Raw genomic sequence first — 19,455 nt, forward strand, 5'->3', positions numbered from 1 at the left:
GTGAATTTATTTTGATTTTACATACCCGTACAAGATAAATTATATTTACGACATTGTTTTCTTTCCACGCGTATTTTCTTAGTTACTTTATGGTTTGCTTGTTTTATTATAAAATGCTATTTTTTAAACTAGGTAATGGATGTTACGACAAAGTTTTCTACTACGAAAATGCTGTTTTTTATAACTTATTAAGTTATCATCTTTATTTTCTAAATTTCTCTTTTAAGTAATTAACACTTTTTATCGAAATAAATTTAATAACTAATTTTGATTTTTTTTTTCATAAAGTAAGTTGACAAGCGAGCAAGCGGCCACCTGAATCCATCGATATGGAAAGCGATCGCTGCTCATAAACATCCGCAATTGCAGATGCGTTGCCTACCTTTCATTGACGGAGTAGGAGACGCACTTGAAGAGGATATTCCCCCTTCCTCCGCGACTATACTTTCCCTTCCCATTCGTTTCATATAAAAAGAAGATTGGGAAGGAATAGAGACTAAAGTTACGCCTCCGGCACCACACTCATCAGACGAAACGCGGAATTGCTTCCACGTCACGCCTGTTTTCTGTGTGGTTGTGGTATTACACCGGGCGTGCCGGCCCATTTGTGCGAAGATGTTAAAGCGGGCTCTACCACTGTTAAATGAATAACTCACATTTCAATTAAGGTGTGTCTGAACTCGATATCAAGATAAATGAAGTAAATATTTCAACCATCGGTGGTACAGTTTGTGATAAATTAATATAATTTATGTACTTAACGCTTTGCCGTATTTTATAATTAGAATTAGATATAAACTATAATTAAAACTGTCCGCGAACATTTATCATAGTAATTGAATGTTAAAGTTTATAGTTCATGTTTCCGAGAAACTGGACTCGATCTGTTCTGACTCAATTAAAAAAGTGTAAGATTTATAACTTCTACAAACATTTAATTTTTATCATAAACTAGCTGTACCCGTTCTGAAAAAAACTAGTTTTTGCTCGCGACTCCGTCCTCGTGTAATAAAAAAAAAAACAAAAGTGAGTAGCCCATGTGTTCTTCCAAACTACCCTCTACATCAATACCAAATTTCATCGAAATCCGTTCAGCCGTTTAGGCTACAAACTCTAACACACATTCATTCATCCATCCATCTAAACTTTCGTTAGACAGGTCGTTTGAAAATGTCAGCTTCGACTCAAACGGTTTATTTTTATAGTGATTTCGTCAGCGTTAAAATTAACTACTCATTACTATTACCCACCAACACATATAGTTTTGATTTTGTTCTTTATTTAATTAAAATATTTTCATACTTGTTCTGATTAATAATGCCCTTTTTTTATATGTTTCATTGTGGTATGTGGTGCAGGGGCATGGTGATACATCGCAAAAGACGCCACCCTAGTTTGGACTAGATGGTTCAACAAGTTTTTTTTAAATGGTGACAATCAAATAGTCCTAAAAATCAGGACTTATTGCCTGTCTATGTACAAACGTAAAACGGAAATCCGGATTAAAAAATCTGAACTTTTATAATCCGTTTAATCTTATATCAATAAAACGTTGAACTCAAATATGCTATAAAATTATTAAAAGATTAGATTGTACAGAATGGCTATAAAACGTACTTAAAACTAAATAACATGCAAGACGGAATTTACTCAGGAAGTAGGTAATAGTACGTAATTTTTTTTATGAGTATTAGATAAACGTGAGTTTATTCGTAATTCATATTGATAATAGTCCGACTCTATTCCTTAATTATTTATTTTTCAAGCGGAAAGTTGATTCCACCCACAAAAAGGGTTTTTTAGTTCTATTGACTCACTTGGTGACTTTTAAAGTATGAGTCATTTCTACGGTGCCTATTTTTACCATGCTTTGAGGAGAATAAACAGCCATACGAGATTTTTATTCAGTTACTTTAGCGCCCTCTGTCTAGCGTCTTAGCACCACACAAAGCTATACAAATATGTTATTTACAGATTCCATCTATACTATTATAATAAAGCGTAAACACACACTTTCTTGTTGCCTAAGATGTCAGCAATCACAGCATATTTTTGAATAACTTTTTTTAATAAAAAGCCCTACACTTACATCACGCTTTAGGCTGTATTTTTTCAGGCCATTAAACTTAGGGGTTAAATATTTTGGATAAAAACCCTGATGTGGGAAAGAGACCATAAGTTGCTGCCAACATCAAGAAAGCATGATTGCCAAGTTTTGTCATGTCATGTCATGTTGACATTTGCAATTGACAATTTGACACATGTAAACAATAAAATAATTTTATGCTGATTAAATCTCACGGGAACAGCTAGTTTTTATATAAAAATAAAATTCAATCTATTTCTTCCGTTAAGGCTACTGTTAGATTTTTTGCTTAGAAATTTAACATTTATTAACATATAATATCATCGTTATCCTTAAAAAAAGAATGTAACATCGTCTAGGAATTTCGTTTCGGGTCTCATCGACAATGAATCACTTGAGACCCGACAAAGATGTCTCCCCGTCGTAAACCACCCGCGATACAGATTAACAGAACGCTCGATTTGTTTTATAGGTAACATCTTTTAGTGTGACACACTGCTGTGAAGATTGACGAACAAAAATACACGTATAGTCTATATCTATTCTAATATTATAAAGAGGATAGATTTGTAATTTTGAATTTTTGTATGTATTCAATTTACGTAAAAACTACTGGGCCGTTTTCTAAAATTCTTTGACCATTAGAAAGATAATTTATCTGAGAGTAACATAGGCTATGTATTTTTATTGTTTATTAATTTTACACGGGCGAAGTCTCGAGTACCAGCTACTTAGTAATAAAACTAATTAACTGTACATATTTATAAGATGTCTGGCTGTTGCACGCGACTTCGTACACCTGAAAAGTAGTCAATGTTACTCAGCGACAACGTAGCTTTTTAATAGTGTAAGAATTTTTGAAATCGGCCCAGAAGTTTTCGAATTATATCAATAATAATAAAATACAAACCTCTTTCATCTTTATATTAATAACTAGTACAGATAAGTGTTACTTGTAGTCTGTATTTGTAAAAACTGTTATTTTCTGTAGATTATTGCAAAGATTAGTATTTTAATTTATTAAACATTGCATAAAAACTTATTCTTCTTTACATATTTTCTATACAGAATCTTATCTTTTTCTCATTTAAAATAAAAAAATAGATTAATGAAATAGAAAATTCCTAACAATTTATCAGTTTGTTAAACTTCGTGACCGTGTGTCACAAGGATCGTTAAAATTTTATAGATGCTTCAACGGTTTCAATATCTTAAAGCTAACAATATACACACAAAGCTAATAGAAAACTATGTTTTGTGTATTCCCTCTAATGTAATTAGATAAGGATTTAATTCTTTATTGTCTTTGGATTTAATGTTTTTAAATTCACTTTAAATTTTTTAAAAAATTTCTGTGTTTAATTAAACATTTTTACACATTATTTTAACTAGTGGTTACCATATTGGTTGATAGAAAAAAAATAGCTGGCCAACTTCACATCCATGCAATTTCTTTTAAAAGTACAATGTTTTCACTTCGATTAACAAACTGATTACATCAAAACCACGTATTAAAATTACAGAAATATCAAGAAAAAAATAATGTAAAAGTCAGAAACAATAAAAACCTATCAATAACATAAAGCCTATCGAAACCATAAACAGAATTAAAAACCGTTTCCTTAGGGGGTCCTTGGTCTAATGAAAGTTGACCTAATTTGAAGACGGCTTGTAATGAGCCGAGTCAGGCAAACTATAAATCATAAATCTATTACCAATCGTAGTAATTTATCTTATTCCTTATAACGATATATTGACGTATGACAAATTAATTTTACGTTTTAATGACGAAATTTTAATTGCAATGAACGAGCGTGCAGACACCTGAAACCAAACTATCGCATAACTATTTCACCTCGCTTTGATTCATATGAGCTAATATGAAGGTGTGCACACTACTCAATTTTTAGTGCAACTAAACAGTTGAATTAGCTACAAAACAATAGACAATCGCACAACAGTTGTGCGATTGCTTAGGCAAAGGTATCGCTCGGTTTCTAGTGCAACTAAACAGTTGAATTGGCTGCAAAACAATAGACAATCGCACAACAGTTGTGCGATTGCTTAGGCAAAGGTATCGCTCGATTTTTAGTGCAACTAAACAGTTGAATTGGCTGCAAAACAATCGACAATCGACCTACAGTTATGCGATTGTTTAGGCAAAGGTGTACCTGCTCTTAGAGAGATTAAAAATCTTGGAAGATGAAAGAAAAGAAGACATCAGTGTTGATTTAATTGAAGCATTAAATACAGTCGACAGCCGACCATTTAAACAGTTATTTCATTATCTTATGGCCAGTTTCCCAGCTTTATTTAATCATCCGTTAGTGTTCTATAATTCTTGAAATGCGTTTCCGAACTACGTTACTTGATTTCACTCCGTTGAATTTTAGTTTAAACTATCACTAATTAATCATTAGGTAATGATAAAATAAATGGAATCTACTGCAACCTAGCAATAGTGTAGTTTTCTCATATTAAATCTACTACGAAAGTTAGCTTTGAGAACGATGTGATGAGTGTGACAGTGAGATAGTCTTGAAGTTAAACTAACTATATTTTTTCAAAGCAAATAAAAGGAATAAAATGAGATGGCAATTAAATGACTATGTTGTGATTTTCCTACAGCAAAAGAAAACAAAAAACTCTAATTATACGTGTTTAATCACATTCATATTTACACTTTTCCCTAAGTTTTCGATCAAAAACAAACAAAAGACATTCGAATCAAACGATAAATCAGTATCAGAGGAGAAATTCAAATAAAATAATATCAATATATTAGAACGAACAAAGGTTTGTCTGGATCTGAACTGGTGGTCTTTAAAATCGAAAAAAAGGTGTAGGGTTACCAGGTATTTTTACTAACTTATACTAGCTTTCATAGTTAGTATTAAATACCCTTGTTTTTTTTAGCCTCTCCTGTCTCACTGGGTTGACTGTAAGAAAATGCCTTTAGAAATAAGGCCGAACTTGGGCAATTATTGTCTTTGCTTTAAAGTATCTGTATTGAAGTTTTAGTGCAAAAGTATTAAATAAATAAACATCAACAGCCATAACATTTCAATAATAATATGACATCTTTATTAAACTTTCGTGGTGACCCTACTATCCCATATTTCCCGTTAAAATATTACGTAACTCCGCCGCCAGGAATGTGGAGGTCTGGAGCTCTATATATTATCATTGGACCGATATATCCTACTGCAATAGGTTTACCATACATTAAAGTTTTAAAAGGACACAGGAAAGCAAACTTTAAACTAGTGTTGATGAAATCATTAAACTTTTCGACAGTTAAACAATTTATTTGTTATTTAAAGTGCGTAATTTATAACCAAAATATCTGTAATATGGTTTATAAAGATACATTGTTTTTAAAGTGCACTTCTATATAGTTAAACACACAAAGACAATCATAGTATTATTTTACCTCATGGTCACCCCATTCTAGACCAATATATTGGGATAATCGGTCTCATTAAAATTACCTCATAGTGATTTATGCCGTTCGAAGAGTACGCGTAATAGCCTACAAATTACGTACCGTATATTAAGTCTAATGACATGTTTTTTGTACCAAATCTCCGTACCATCTTATACCAATTACTGATGTAATGACTTGATCGGGTACAGGAACTATATTTTTATTTATGTAAGGCATTAGTTCACTATGGATGTAGCCCTGTAGATAGGATTGCCTATTTTTCGGTAAATCAATTTATTTATTTACTTTACTCGACATTTTCAGATTATAACAATTGTTTAAGCATTGATTTTAGTCAAAAATGTCGATTAAATTGACTCTTTACATCATTATTTATTTATTTATACAAAACTACATCATTAACAACCGTAGTTTTTCTTCAAGTTAGTCTAACGAGCCCTCTAAACAAAGTGACTTTGATTAGCGATGTCGCTTGTAGAATCGACAACGTGTCAAAATATATAGGAACTAGCTGTTCCAGTGCGACTTCATCCGCATAAAATTCTGATAATTTTATTGTTTACATGTGTCAAATTATCAATTGCAAATGTCAAAATGACATGACATGATGACAAACCATGGCGACCTTGCTTCCTTGATGTTGGCAGCAACTTATGGTCTCTTTCCCACATTAGGGTTTTTATCCAAAATATTTACCCTCTAAGTTTAATGGCGTGAAAATATATAGCCCAAAGCATGACGTAAATGTGGGGCTTTTTATTAAAAAAGGATTTTTTAAAAAATATGCTGTAATTGCTGACATCTTGGGCAACAAAGAAGTGTGTGTTTACGCTTTATTATAATAGTATAGATTAAAAGCATCCCAATGTCATGGATCATAAAATAGCAACTAGATCATTGTCATACGATAGATTGGTAATGTATAAAAATCTCTACGTAACTGGATACATAATAGAGTAGGTATTACCAAAGTCACGCCGGATGGACAGACTGAGGACAATCGGTCACGGTCTAGGTGCCTTGTACAGTGGTCTCATTAACGTTGTCAGAGAAAATGTTCACCTGGTTAACATTGTTTGATAGAGTTCCTGTATTCTGTAGGTTTTTAACTTAAAAATGCATTAACAGATACAAGAAAGGGAAAGGAAAATTGTGCATAAAATATCGATATATTTATACATAAATAACTATTGTTTGCGAATTTGTCCACGTAGAGTTAAAAAAAAAATATAACCTGTGTTACTCAGTGATGAAAGTATTTTTAAAATTGGCCCAGTAGTTTTTAAGTTATTTCAAAACAAAGATACGAATTATTTATCTTTATAATATTAGTACAGACTAGCTATTGCTCGCGACTTCAACCTCGTGAAATTAAAAAATATAGCCTATGTTACTTAGTATTGTTTTTTTAATATTAAAATAATTATTAAAAACGGCCCAGTAGTTCTTGAATTTCACTTTATAATATTAGCATGTAAATAAATATAGATGTTCGACAACATTAAGTTATCGATATGTCGATATATCGATAAACTAGCTGTCGATATTTATCGTCTAACTAATTAGGATTTGCAAACATTTACATTGAAGGCGTTCCTGATTCTATCATCGGCGTTATTAGTTGCAATTAATGTCGCAAGTCGGTAGCGTTTGAATACCGCTTATAATGGTGTGAAGTGCAAACATAATGCTTAGTGATGGGGGAAGATAATATACATGGATTAAAACATGCGTACGTAATAACTTAATTTGCTATCACTACTCCCATAGCATGATATAGAAAGTCCCTTGGCGTTGAAATATGATAATAAGGTAGTAAATAGAAATAAATATTATGAATAATATAAACTACTTTCAATTAAAGTTTACAGACAGATATATAGCAACTTCATTTTGGTCATGCTTTGCACTAGTCTCTAATTCGTAGATAAAAATTCAGAATATTAATACTTATAATCAATTTTGTACGTCACAAATTTGATCACATTGCAATTTTATCGATAAAATTACAACTTTTCAAGGCACATCACTATTTGAACTGTCAATACACCTCAGTTAATTAAATAAACTAAATAGTTTATGATCTTACAGAAGTCACACGATTTAGTACAAACAATCGGATAATAAATGCCAGAGCGCTAGTGTGCTAAATGCAATAGTGTTGTTAAATCACGAATTTGCATAATATATCGATATTAGTTTAATTACATCTTACTAATATTATAAATGCTAAAATGATTCCAATTTACACATTACTTGTCTATTATGGTTATTATAAAAAATATTTTTAAATCGCCTTCAAAAGAAAGATATTTTCAATTCTTTTTTTTTATGTACCAAGTTTCTTCATGACCTCTACCACTGTCATTCACTGTCGAAAAACTTTCTCCTGTCAATCCTCTTATATTCAATCTATAAAAGCCAGAACCCTTTTCACGAAACACCGTTAGGGAATAGAAGCACAGTCGAGGTCATTTATTTCCTACCCATTTGGTTGAAATGTTACTTCTCGCTTATAATAATATTAGTTCGAAAAGTTCCATAGCAACGAATACGTTGGTGTAATAGCTCTTTTAATGACAGTTTGATTTTCGATATAAATGGGTAGGGAATTTAATTCTTTGACTGCATTGTAGCTACAATTTCGATGTACGCGTTATTTATGTTCGACGTTATCTGATTTCGGTTCCTGATAATCTTTTTAAACGCTTCCTTAAAGTCGGATTACATCTGTAATTCCTTAACGTATGTCTCAATTATACGATATCATCTAATTTTTTTTTCTTTGATTATACGTTTTAGAGCTGGCGAACACCTTTGACTAAACTGTCGCACAATGTGCGATTGTCGATTGTTTCTCAGCCAATTCAACTAAAAATCGGGCGTGCGCACCTCCATATAAGCACATAGGAATCAAAGGGCGACTGAACAGTTGTGCGATAGTTTAGTCAAAGATGTGCGTGCGTTGTTAAAGTGTAGGAGATACGTAATAATTTAAATCTTTTACATACTAATGTTTTTGTGGTTGGTAACATTGACGTAATGAAATGGTCAGGGACAAACATCAATTGTTTTGTTAAAATAAATATGTTTCAATTTTTATTTTAAAGCTTTATTTTAATACTAGCTTTCGCACGCGACACTGGCGTCATACAACTATTCACACACGAATGGGAAAATTTTAAAATCTGATAAAAAAGTAGAAAAATTGCGTAGCCTATCAGGTTAACAACCCCACATTAACTACTCTGTGATCTTCATCTAAGGAAGATCTTTGTGAAATATTCCACTATAAATTATTCATGAAATCCTTTAAACGTTTATGATCTTATAATAACCAGAGATGGAATATTTTGAATCATTTCAACGAACGAAAAACACAATACAGGCAACCATTTGAAGTTTTACGATGCATTTAAAAATAAATTAAACGCGTTCAAAGTGTTAAAAATTTAAATGAACCAATCTTTATAGTGCGTGAAACTTGTTAGTGAAGCCCTTTAGGTTAGAAAAGGAGTTAATTTAAAATTTACTGTCTTTAACCACTATGTAGGGCGGGTGTAAATGCATTTGTTTTTGATTATTTTGTCCTTTCATTATATGAGATTGCGTAAGACTAACGAAGTGAGCAAATAAATTTGTTTTTAATAAGAGACTTTTGTTTTTATTTATAAAAGGTTTTAAATAACTGGCTAGATGATAGTGAAATTAAAATAGCTTATAATTGCTAAAATAACCTTGTCAATCTGTAGTTATCTTATGTTTCGTATAATAATGTATCACTAGCATTCACCCGCGATTCTGTCTGCGTGAAATTAAAGAAAAAAAGGTAGACTACAACTTCTTCTAGACTATCTGCATCTATGCCAAATTTCATCAAGGCCCGTTGCAGTTAAGGCTACAAAATCTAACAAACAAACCTTCATTTAACGCATTTATATAGTTACTAGTTGCGGCACGCGACTTCGTCCCCGTGAAATAAAAAAGAATAAACAATACATCCTGTGTTACCCATTGATAACGTAGCTTTTTAATGGTATAAGAATTTTTGATATCGGTCCAATAGTTTTTGTGTTATTTCAATACATACAAAAATACAAATCTTTCCTCTTTATAATGATAGTACAGATTAGCAAGCTGGAAGACTAAACGAGACAAGATTGTGTATATTATAACAGAATCTATGTCCATTATTCCACAGTAAATTTAGGAGACTATAGATGTAATTTTCAACTACGATTTATTCATAAACATGTGTAGAGTTCGTCGTGTAAGTTTTTTTTTCTTTTTTTATAATATAAGGTGGCAAACGAGCAAGCAGCCACCTGAATCCACCGAAATGGAAAGCGACCGCTGCCTATAAACATCCGCAATTGCAGATGCGTTGCCGACCCTTGATTGACGGAGGAGAAGACGCGCATAGAGAGGACATTTCCTCTTCCTATGCGTCTCCTTCGCCGTCAAATCCACTTTTCCTTTCCATACTTTCCTCTTAAGAAAAGTGTGGAAAGGAAAAGGGACTAAATTAGGCCTCCGGCACCACACTCATCAGACTGTACGCGGAATTGCTTCCACTTCACGCCTGTCTTCTGTGTGGTCGTGGTATTACACCAGGCGAGCCGGCCATTCGTGCGAAGATGTTAAAGCGGGCTCTACCACTGTAAAAAGTGTACAAAGTATTCTTGTTACATGTTAACTTGGTAGTAAGTGGTTGAATAGGTTTGAAAATAGGTTTATTTGTTCATACGCAACACTTTCCTTTGTTGCGCCTCAGCTAGTACAAGCTTAACTTGTTTAAACAGCGAAAGTAACTCTAATAAAAGGTAGATTTTTTTGTGACTGAATTGCCACTGTTTGCCATGAATAGGCATTTACAGATTCACCGGGTTAGAGGTGGCCGAGCGCAGATGGCGCTTAGTCTAAACCTCGAAGAAAAATTATTGCACAGCTGTTAAGTCGCCCTTTGATTCCTATGAGGTTACACTACTGGATTTTTAGTTGTGCAGTGTCTCAGTGGTTTGAACACTTGACTTGTAATCTACAAGGTCTTGGGTTCGAATCCCACCATGTACCAATGTGATTTTCGATTTTTCGAATTTTCATATGTACATAATTTACCCGACGTTCTTACGGTGAAGGAAAACATCGTCATGCAACCTGCACATATCGGCGAAGAAATTCAAAGATATGTGTGAAGTCAACCAACCCGCACTTGGCCAGCGTGGTTGACTAAGGCCTAGTCACCTAGTATTAGGGTAGACTCCGAGCCCCTCGGTGGGGACATATAGTGAGCTGGTGATGATGATGATGGTGAACTAAATTGCAATTGATAATTTGTCAAATTATCAATTGCAAATGTCAAAATAACATGACATGATGACAAACCATGGCAACTTCGCTTCCTTGATGTTGGTAGCTTGTACTTTATGATTCCTTTTCCATATGAGGGTTTTTTTCCAACTTATTTATCCACTAAGTTTTATAGCGTGAAAACATATAACATAAAGCTTGTCGTAAGAGTAGGGCTTTTTATTAAAGAACGAATATTTCAAAAACATACTGCGATTGCTGACATCCTACGCCACAAAGTAATGTGTGTTTACGCTTTATTATTTTAGTATAGATAGTATAGATTGTTTAATGTATTGTTGTTTTCTGACAAGCGATAGATGTCGCTGTGGGCGTTGACAAGAGCACTCCCTTTCAATACTAACAATTCGCATATTGCATAAGTATTGTGTCTAGCCAGGTTTCTAGGTCATGTAAACAATGTCTATGCCGTAAATAACATAGTTTAGTACTGACTCGTTTCATGCATTGGGATTTAGACTATAGATAGTATAAAGGAGAAAATCTAGACCTTATACAACAAATACAGCCATAAATCTTACTGAAATTATAAATGCGAAAGTTAAGATGGATGGATGTTTGTTAGAGTTTACAGCCCAATCGTTTAATCTATAAAGTTTGGCATACATGTAGTAGCCTGGAAGAACACATAGGTTACTAGTTAAATTGCTTTTAATTCTGCGCGGTTTCGCGGTCGAATGCTAGTTTACTGTAATAGAAAAAGACTGAAGAAAGCATGTATTGTGTGAAAGAGGATATGCTTAAGAAGGGAATGAATTCAGATACGACGGCTGATAGAGTATGGAAGAGTACATAATGTGCACACACTACGTAAAGAAAAGGGCATGTTTATGATGATGTTATTAATTCATTTATTAATAATAATAAAAAAAATAAAGTTAAATAATTACTGTTTTTATTCAAGACTAGCTGTTGCTCGCGACTTCGTTTGCGTGAAAGTAAAACATAAAAGTAACCTATGTTACTTAGATAAATTACGAAGATTTTTTTTAAATCGGTTTACTAGTTTTTACGTGAATCAAATACATATAAAAATCTTTCCTCTTTATAATACTAGACTATAGATAATAATACCTCATTATTGAAAAACATTTGTTTTCGTTAAGATTCGATGCAATAAAGAAATATGAAAGTCAAATACTTAACTAAGTATAGACACTATTTTATTTAAAAAACATAATGAGTATTTAAAAATAAAAGACCCGAGATTCCTAGAAGGTAGGCCTTGATCATAAATTGGCGAATATTTAGAGAATCTGAAATCATTAGAATTCCTTCCCTGGTCTTTGTTTCGTCGGCCGACAAATTTATTATAATTGGTTCTAGGAACATATTTTGGTTAAACCAAAAATGCTTTTAGAATTTTTTAATGTTGCATAATGTTTTAATGTTAGTTTACATGAAGTAAGTTTCAATTAAATTTTATAATTTGTAACTGACGATTTAGTTTTCTTATACCAAAAAAATTATTGATACCTATTCAGTAATTAGTTTTTGAGGCTATCTATGCTAATATTATAAAGAGGAAAGATTTTTTTGTATGTATTGAAATAACTCAAAAACTTCTGGGCAAAATTCAAAAATTCTTTCACCATTAAAAAGCTACGTTACCAGTCATAAAACCTACATTTTTGTTATTTATTATTTTTTTAATTCACACGGACAAAATCGCAAGCGACAGCTAGTTAGATATATATAAAAACGCAATTATAAAAATCTATACTCTTTGTAATATACTTTTATATATACCAATGCATCAATTTGATGTATGGTAAAACGGACGAACGTTTTGTAACCGTATATACGCACAAAAAAATTATCCAATTGTGTTGAACGCATTTGTGTGACATCCGTATTCTGGTTTACGTTAACGTTATAAAAGCGTACCAAAACTATTTGAATGTTAACGCAAACTTTAAGGTTAATATAAAATGCATTTGAAGACATCAGTTAAGGGGCGGAGATTTTACTTCGGAAATGGAAATAATGGCCTGTCAGAAAGTAAAAGTGTTTGTAGCAAAATAAACCTTGCACTGTAGAGCTAAGGTTTAAATTTCAATAATATTTATAAAGGTGATTTCACACTATCCTGTTGAAAGGTTCGACAGTAATGGTAGGTCCAGACTTGCCAGATTGTGTCAGGAAATTATGTAAGGGTCATTAACGTTTGAGATTGGGTCGCTTCTTCAATAAAACAAGTGTTTTTAAAACTTTTTGCATTAATTCGATTTTCATCAAATTGCTTCTTTGAATTTGATTAAGTTTTATAAAAAATCCATGTTATAAGACAATTTTCCTTTCGGTGTTGATTACAATACCGGTTGAAATTTAAATTTCATCATCAACTTGCCCTTATCCCTTACGGAGGGTCGGCACAGTATGTGCTACTCTTCCATACATCTCTATCAGCCGTCGTATCTGAAACCACTCCTTTTTTAAGCATATCCTCTTTCACACAATCCATCCATACTTTCTTCGGTCTTCCTCTACCTTTGTAGCCATCCACATTCATTCTTAACTAACCTTAAAATTTAATAAAATTAATATTTAATTTTTAGTTATTATTTAAAAATAATAAATTTTCCTCCATATTACACAGGAATCATACTAATATTATAAATGTGAAAGTTTAGATGAATGGATGTTTGTTAGAGTTTGTAGCCTAATAGGCTGAACGGATTTTAATGAAATTTGGTCTATACCACATCTATATGTGGAGGACAGTCTGTAAGAACGCTTACACATAGGATACTCACTTTTGTTTTTTTTAATTCCATGACTACGTAGTCGCGGGCGAAAGGTAGTATCAAATAGTTTTAAGGTTATATTGTTGTCAAAAAATATAATCCAACAACAAAAAAGCGTACAAATAAAGATCGAAACCGGTACCGTATTGATGTACAAAAAGCCGTGTAATACGATCGTATACACATTTAACAAGCACCCATAACAACTTCAAAAGAGGATAATTGGGCCACTCGTTCCCAGCTCCATATAAGATACAAGCGTTTTGTCCGTTTTATAAATAGTACGCAAACAAGTTGATTTCTATTCATGATTCATCCAATTTGATGGGACTTTATTTGAGTTCCTTTTTTATTGAAAATTGCTCCATCAGTTTGATGTTTGCAGATTTATTGTACGTAATTATAGGGTGATGTTGGTATTCCTTTTTGCTTTTTTTTATGTTTTTTTTTGCGACGCTCTCATTTCGTGGGCATGATGTATGGGATCGACGATTTGGAATTTATTTAGACTTTGAAATAATTCGGTAGTTCATGTTATTAATGGTAATTTGTTCTCGATTTTTGATATTGGTTTATTAAATCGATTTTGGTAACTGATGATTTTAAAAATAAAATAAGGACAAAATTGTTTTGATTGAAATGCCTTAATACAAGATTGAAATGCCTTAACACAAAAATTTGATTAGATCAAAGATGTCTAATCGTGGACTTCAACTGTGACAAAACAAAACTATCTTAATTTTAAAAAGGTTTATTTTAAGGTTTTTATTTCTATCGATGCTTTTTGATGAAAGCCAATGTTTACAATAATCTTGTCTGTCTATCTGTCTACCTATTGGCAATACGTAAATCAGTTTGTTCTTAATGTGACTTTTTAGAAGCTATGATATATTCGGGAGTAAACGTTGATTTATAATTCCAGCTGACAGTCGTGAGGAGCTAGTTGGATCACTCACCGTACACACAGAAGCAAGAAGAGAGGCAGGAGAACAAAAAACAATCGCGTCCTCTCTCCGATGTCAAGCGCGCTCCACCGGGGCAAGCATTCCAACATGGTTTCACATCCTAATTATTTATTTTCACGTATTTTATCATTTTAAACACAACACTGTATTTATGTCCGTCCGTTTGTGTGCACACACATTGCTGATATCTGTAACAAAGGAGATACATTAATGTTTCTAGATCATACTAATATAAATGTAAGTTTAGATGGATGTAAGAGGTTGCCGTCTAAACGGCTGAACAGATATGTATCAAATTTGACATAGATGTAGAGCATAGGCTGGAAGAACACAGAGCCTACTTATTTTTTTATTTCCAGCAGACGGAGTCGCGGGTGAAAACTAGTATATTTATGTATATATGTTATATATGTTAATAGTATTTCGATCGGTCTAAGGTTCAATCTGTTCTATGGGAATTTAATCCTATAATGACGACTGATTCGATGGCCAATTTCAACCGGAAACATCAGATGTTGATTGCCGTCGTTATAGCAAGATTCTATTAATTTTACCGTGGAATATTAAAAAGAATTTTAAACTCTGCTTAATCTCCGCTTACAATCTGACAGATGCTAAAATTTTACTGGATATTTTGGGTTTAACCGTGGCCATTCAGACTCTTATTTAATCGTTTCACTATTCTGTTGTAAGTCTCTTCCATACTTGGATAACTGAAATCATTCCCTTACGCATATCCTCTTTTAAAAACTCTACTTAGTATAAATTATAAATCGTGATATTATAAATGAGTTTATTTGATGTCTCTCTCACGATTTGCGTTACAAATACTCAGCCCAATAGTATTGCTTTTGTAAATTATGACGCGACGGGCTGTCGTAAAATTTAATTATTTAACAATAAACTAATAATATACGACTGTCGTATTCAAATGTCACGTGGATTTGTTGTTTTGTTTGTATTAAATTAGTTACATGTTTTTCAATTTGAGACTTTCTTGTTTTTTAACTTTTTTAGTGTCACGAAATTAACTATAAACATGTTACAAAGAATTAACCCAGGGTCCTCGCACTAGGCACAGCCTGTATTGCGAAGACCCAGTTCATCAGAATAATTAAAATACTATACAAAATGAGTGAAAAATGTCGCAGAATGATTATAGAGACAATTGTATAAGTAAGTTTACACTGTAGTCAAACATGTATAAAGACATACATGACATCGTGTTCCCTTTAAAATACCAGTATTATAAAGAAGAAAAAAATCGTTGTATGTATTGAAATAACTAAAAAAACTGGGTTGATTTCAAAAATTGTTTCACCAAGTAAAGGTTATGTTACTACTTAGTAACGTGGGTTATTTTTTATTATTCTGGGACGAAGTCGTAAACAACAACTAGTATAACATACGTGTTACAGGAAAGGAATTTTATAGTAACTGTGGGCTTTGTGTGAGATATCCTGGAATAATATGAAAATTATATTAATTATTAAATAATAAAAAAGTAATAAAAACCAACTAAAGCGCATTGAAACATGATATTTCGTTTTATTATGACAATAATTTTAAATAACCATTTGATATTCACGTCACTTGAAGAATTTCGAATAAAATTTGCAAAAACATTTTTATACATGCTTGAAATAAAAACGTAATATATTTAAAATATGTCAGAAATTTTGATGAACTGTGCGTGATCTGAATATATTTAGACTACGGACAGCGGTTCCTAAACTTAGGCATAATAATTTTAACTTTAAATTAGAACTGTACAGTTAGATCTGAGGTGTAGGCAAAACATTTAAGAGATAGGTCAAATTTTCCGTGACATTTTCAGTCTTAACTGTACAGTTAAACCTGTGCAGTGGACTAAATATTCGTATGGTTACAAGAATTTTCGAAATAGTTAATGTTATGTTCGGATACGACTTTGAAATTCTTATTATTTCTTTTTGAGAACATTTTAAACGTTTCTTAGAACAATTTTAAAGTTTTATTCTTTTCTATTTTAAAAAATGTGTCCCATAATGTCAACTTAAATTATATTGTCGCTTTAAACTCAGAGCAATACTTCTCGCCAGACTCTCGATGCGCGCCAGAATATCCATACTTCTAGTGACATTGACAGCTGTCAGCTAGGGACGTGACGTTTATGCCGATAATCTAGAGTTGCGCCAATTCTATAGCACGGTACTAATTTTGTTCCTAACAATAGATATACAGAATATTTTATTGTTTAACTGCTTTTAGGTCTTATTACGAATAAAGAGTATAATATTTAGAAAGTGGAGCGGTAAGCGAAAGAGGTTAACTGCTGTGTAAATAGGACTGCGGAAATCTAATTTTACATGGAAACTAGGAAACGAAATTGGCACTCAGAATAGAAAAGGTCTAAAGTAAACGCATGGAAAGTAATATTGAATCTTTAGGCCATCGAATTTATGTGATATGTTTGTTACCATACAAAATCTCGCCAACGTGGTATTTAAAACAAACAGTCTATGTGTTCTTCCAGTTTTCTACATTTATTCTTAACTATCTGTTGCCCGTGACTTTGTTCGCGGAATATTACGAACTATGAAAAACAAAATTCAATAATATATGTTAAACCGTTGCAGAATTATCGAGTAAATATGAAAATAAAAAACAAAACCAGTGTATGCCGCGAGAACCATAACAAACACGAACAAACGCGGCTTGCAGACAGACAGACAGTCAAAAATCTTTTGCGATTTCCGTTATCTGCAACGCAAATACATCATCTTCCCGAAATCTGGAATATATCTTTTTATATTACAAATAGACACTCCTATTTCATTATATGTATAGATTTTCAACTGCATATCGATTTACATTGTACAATCCTTAAAGCACTCAATATGTATTTTTATTAAATATTGTGATATAGCTATAGGTAACAAGCTTTCGCCTTCGACTCCGTCCGCGTGGTATTAAAAAAACAAAAGTAAGTAGCCTATGTGTTATTCAATACTCTGCTCTACATTTATGCCAAATTTCATCCAGATCCGTTTAGCCGTTTAGGCTACAAACTCTAACAAACATCCATCCATCTACACTTTCGCATTTATAATATTAGTTTGATTTAAATAATGAATTAAAAGTACCTCTAAACATATTAAAGTACGACCATGCTTCACCTTTTAACTTTAAAATTACATTTCATTAAAAGCCACAAGGGGTCAGCCTTAATATTAACAAATGGACATTTCAACTCGGTAACATAAATTACTTTGTTTATTTTAAAATACTGTTGTCTACGACTTTTAATAAAATAATACACAGTCATTTTATGTTCAATTTATTTAGAATTAAAGAAAAAAAAAATCACGAGTGCAAATGATATCCTGTTAAGTATTGCATTAATTTTTTTTGTTTAAACGGGAAATATAAAACAAACGTATTAAAACTATGCTATAATAATATTATACAGAGGATTTGTATTTTTGTACATATTGAAATAACCCAAAAACTACTAGGCCGATTTCAAAAATTCTTTGAGGATTGAAAATGTACATTATCAGTTAGTAACATAGGTTATGTTTTATTACTTTTTTAAATTCACGCGGGCGAAGTCGCCAGCAACAGCCAATAAGAATGTATTGATATAAAATGACTAATAACTACTGGAAATAAAGAAACAAGGTTATATTTTTAATTTAATTACTTACATTAATATTAATTGTAAGTAATTAAAATAATATATGATATGCGTATCATCTTAGCTATGGTAACACATACCGGTTAATTATCTATACTCTATACATATAATAAAATCGGAGTGTCTGTTGTATCAAAGAAATCCAGATTTCGGGAAGATGGTATATTTGCGTTGTTGATAACGAAAATCGCATTTAAGTTTTTATTTATTTTATTATCCGAAACGGCTGGGCCAACATCGATCGGACTTTCATAGACATTTCATAGACGGGCAACTTACAGGCTACTTTTTTATCTTAATATTACATGAACGGAGTCGCGGGCAACAGCTAGTATGTAAATAAATTGAAACTCGTTAAAATTAACTGTTTAATACCGGTATTAATTATATTTATTAAAGTATCGAATGTGTTTCGTGAAAAACGGGAAACTAATAAAATACTTTACTTTTGAAATAAATTAAAAAGAATCGAACTATCCGTAAATGATGTTAAACATTAAATAACACTATTTTACAGTAGGCTTCCACTGTCAAAGAATTTGTACAAAAACAAAGGAGGTAACAAATCATCTTTCTGTCGTTGTTATGTAAAAAATTTAAATACATTTTTTATAGTACGTTTAGAAGGGGGCAAACGAACACCCAATTACCTAGCACTATTTGACACGATGCCTTTGAATAAACTACCACACAAAGGTTGTGCGATTGTCAATTGTTTCGCAGCCAATACAACTGTTTAGTTAGGCCCCCACCATTCGTCAGGATTTGTGGAGGCTCGGTATTTTGCGATGACCATGTTTTGTTATATTATAACAAGGACAATCATTCCAATTATGATACCCAACTTCTGTAAAAAAAAGATAGTTTTTATCCAAAATTGACTCTTAAAGCGTGCGCACATCTTTGAGTAAACTGTCACGTAATGGTAGTGCGATTGTCAATTGTTTCGCAGCCAATACAACTGTTTAGTTAGGCCCCATTCGTCAGGATCTAACCGAGGGATGTGTGGAGGCTCGGTATTTTGCGATGACCATATTTTGTATATTATAGCAAAGACAATTATACCAATTATGATACCCAACTTCTGTAAAAAAAAGATAGTTTTTATCCAAAATTGACTCTTAATTAAAGCGTACGCACGTGTTTGAGTAAACTGTCAC

At 32.3% G+C, this 19,455-nt stretch overlaps 1 protein-coding gene across 2 annotated transcripts in view; it reads right to left on the bottom strand.

Moving 5' to 3' along the window:
• LOC106103280 (protein Wnt-7b) overlaps nt 1-19,455 on the bottom strand; it is a 66,432-nt gene that overhangs the window by 26,817 nt on the left and 20,160 nt on the right. For both annotated transcript variants that reach the window (XM_013283002.1, XM_013283003.1), the window contains exon 2: nt 14,608-14,804. In XM_013283002.1, coding sequence (XP_013138456.1) covers nt 14,608-14,705 — 98 coding nt within the window. In that variant the 5' untranslated portion in view covers nt 14,706-14,804. The remainder of the gene's footprint in view (nt 1-14,607; nt 14,805-19,455) is intronic.

The sequence above is a fragment of the Papilio polytes genome, unplaced genomic scaffold (assembly GCF_000836215.1).
Source record: "Papilio polytes unplaced genomic scaffold, Ppol_1.0 DF823835.1, whole genome shotgun sequence".
Lineage (NCBI taxonomy): Eukaryota > Metazoa > Arthropoda > Insecta > Lepidoptera > Papilionidae > Papilio > Papilio polytes.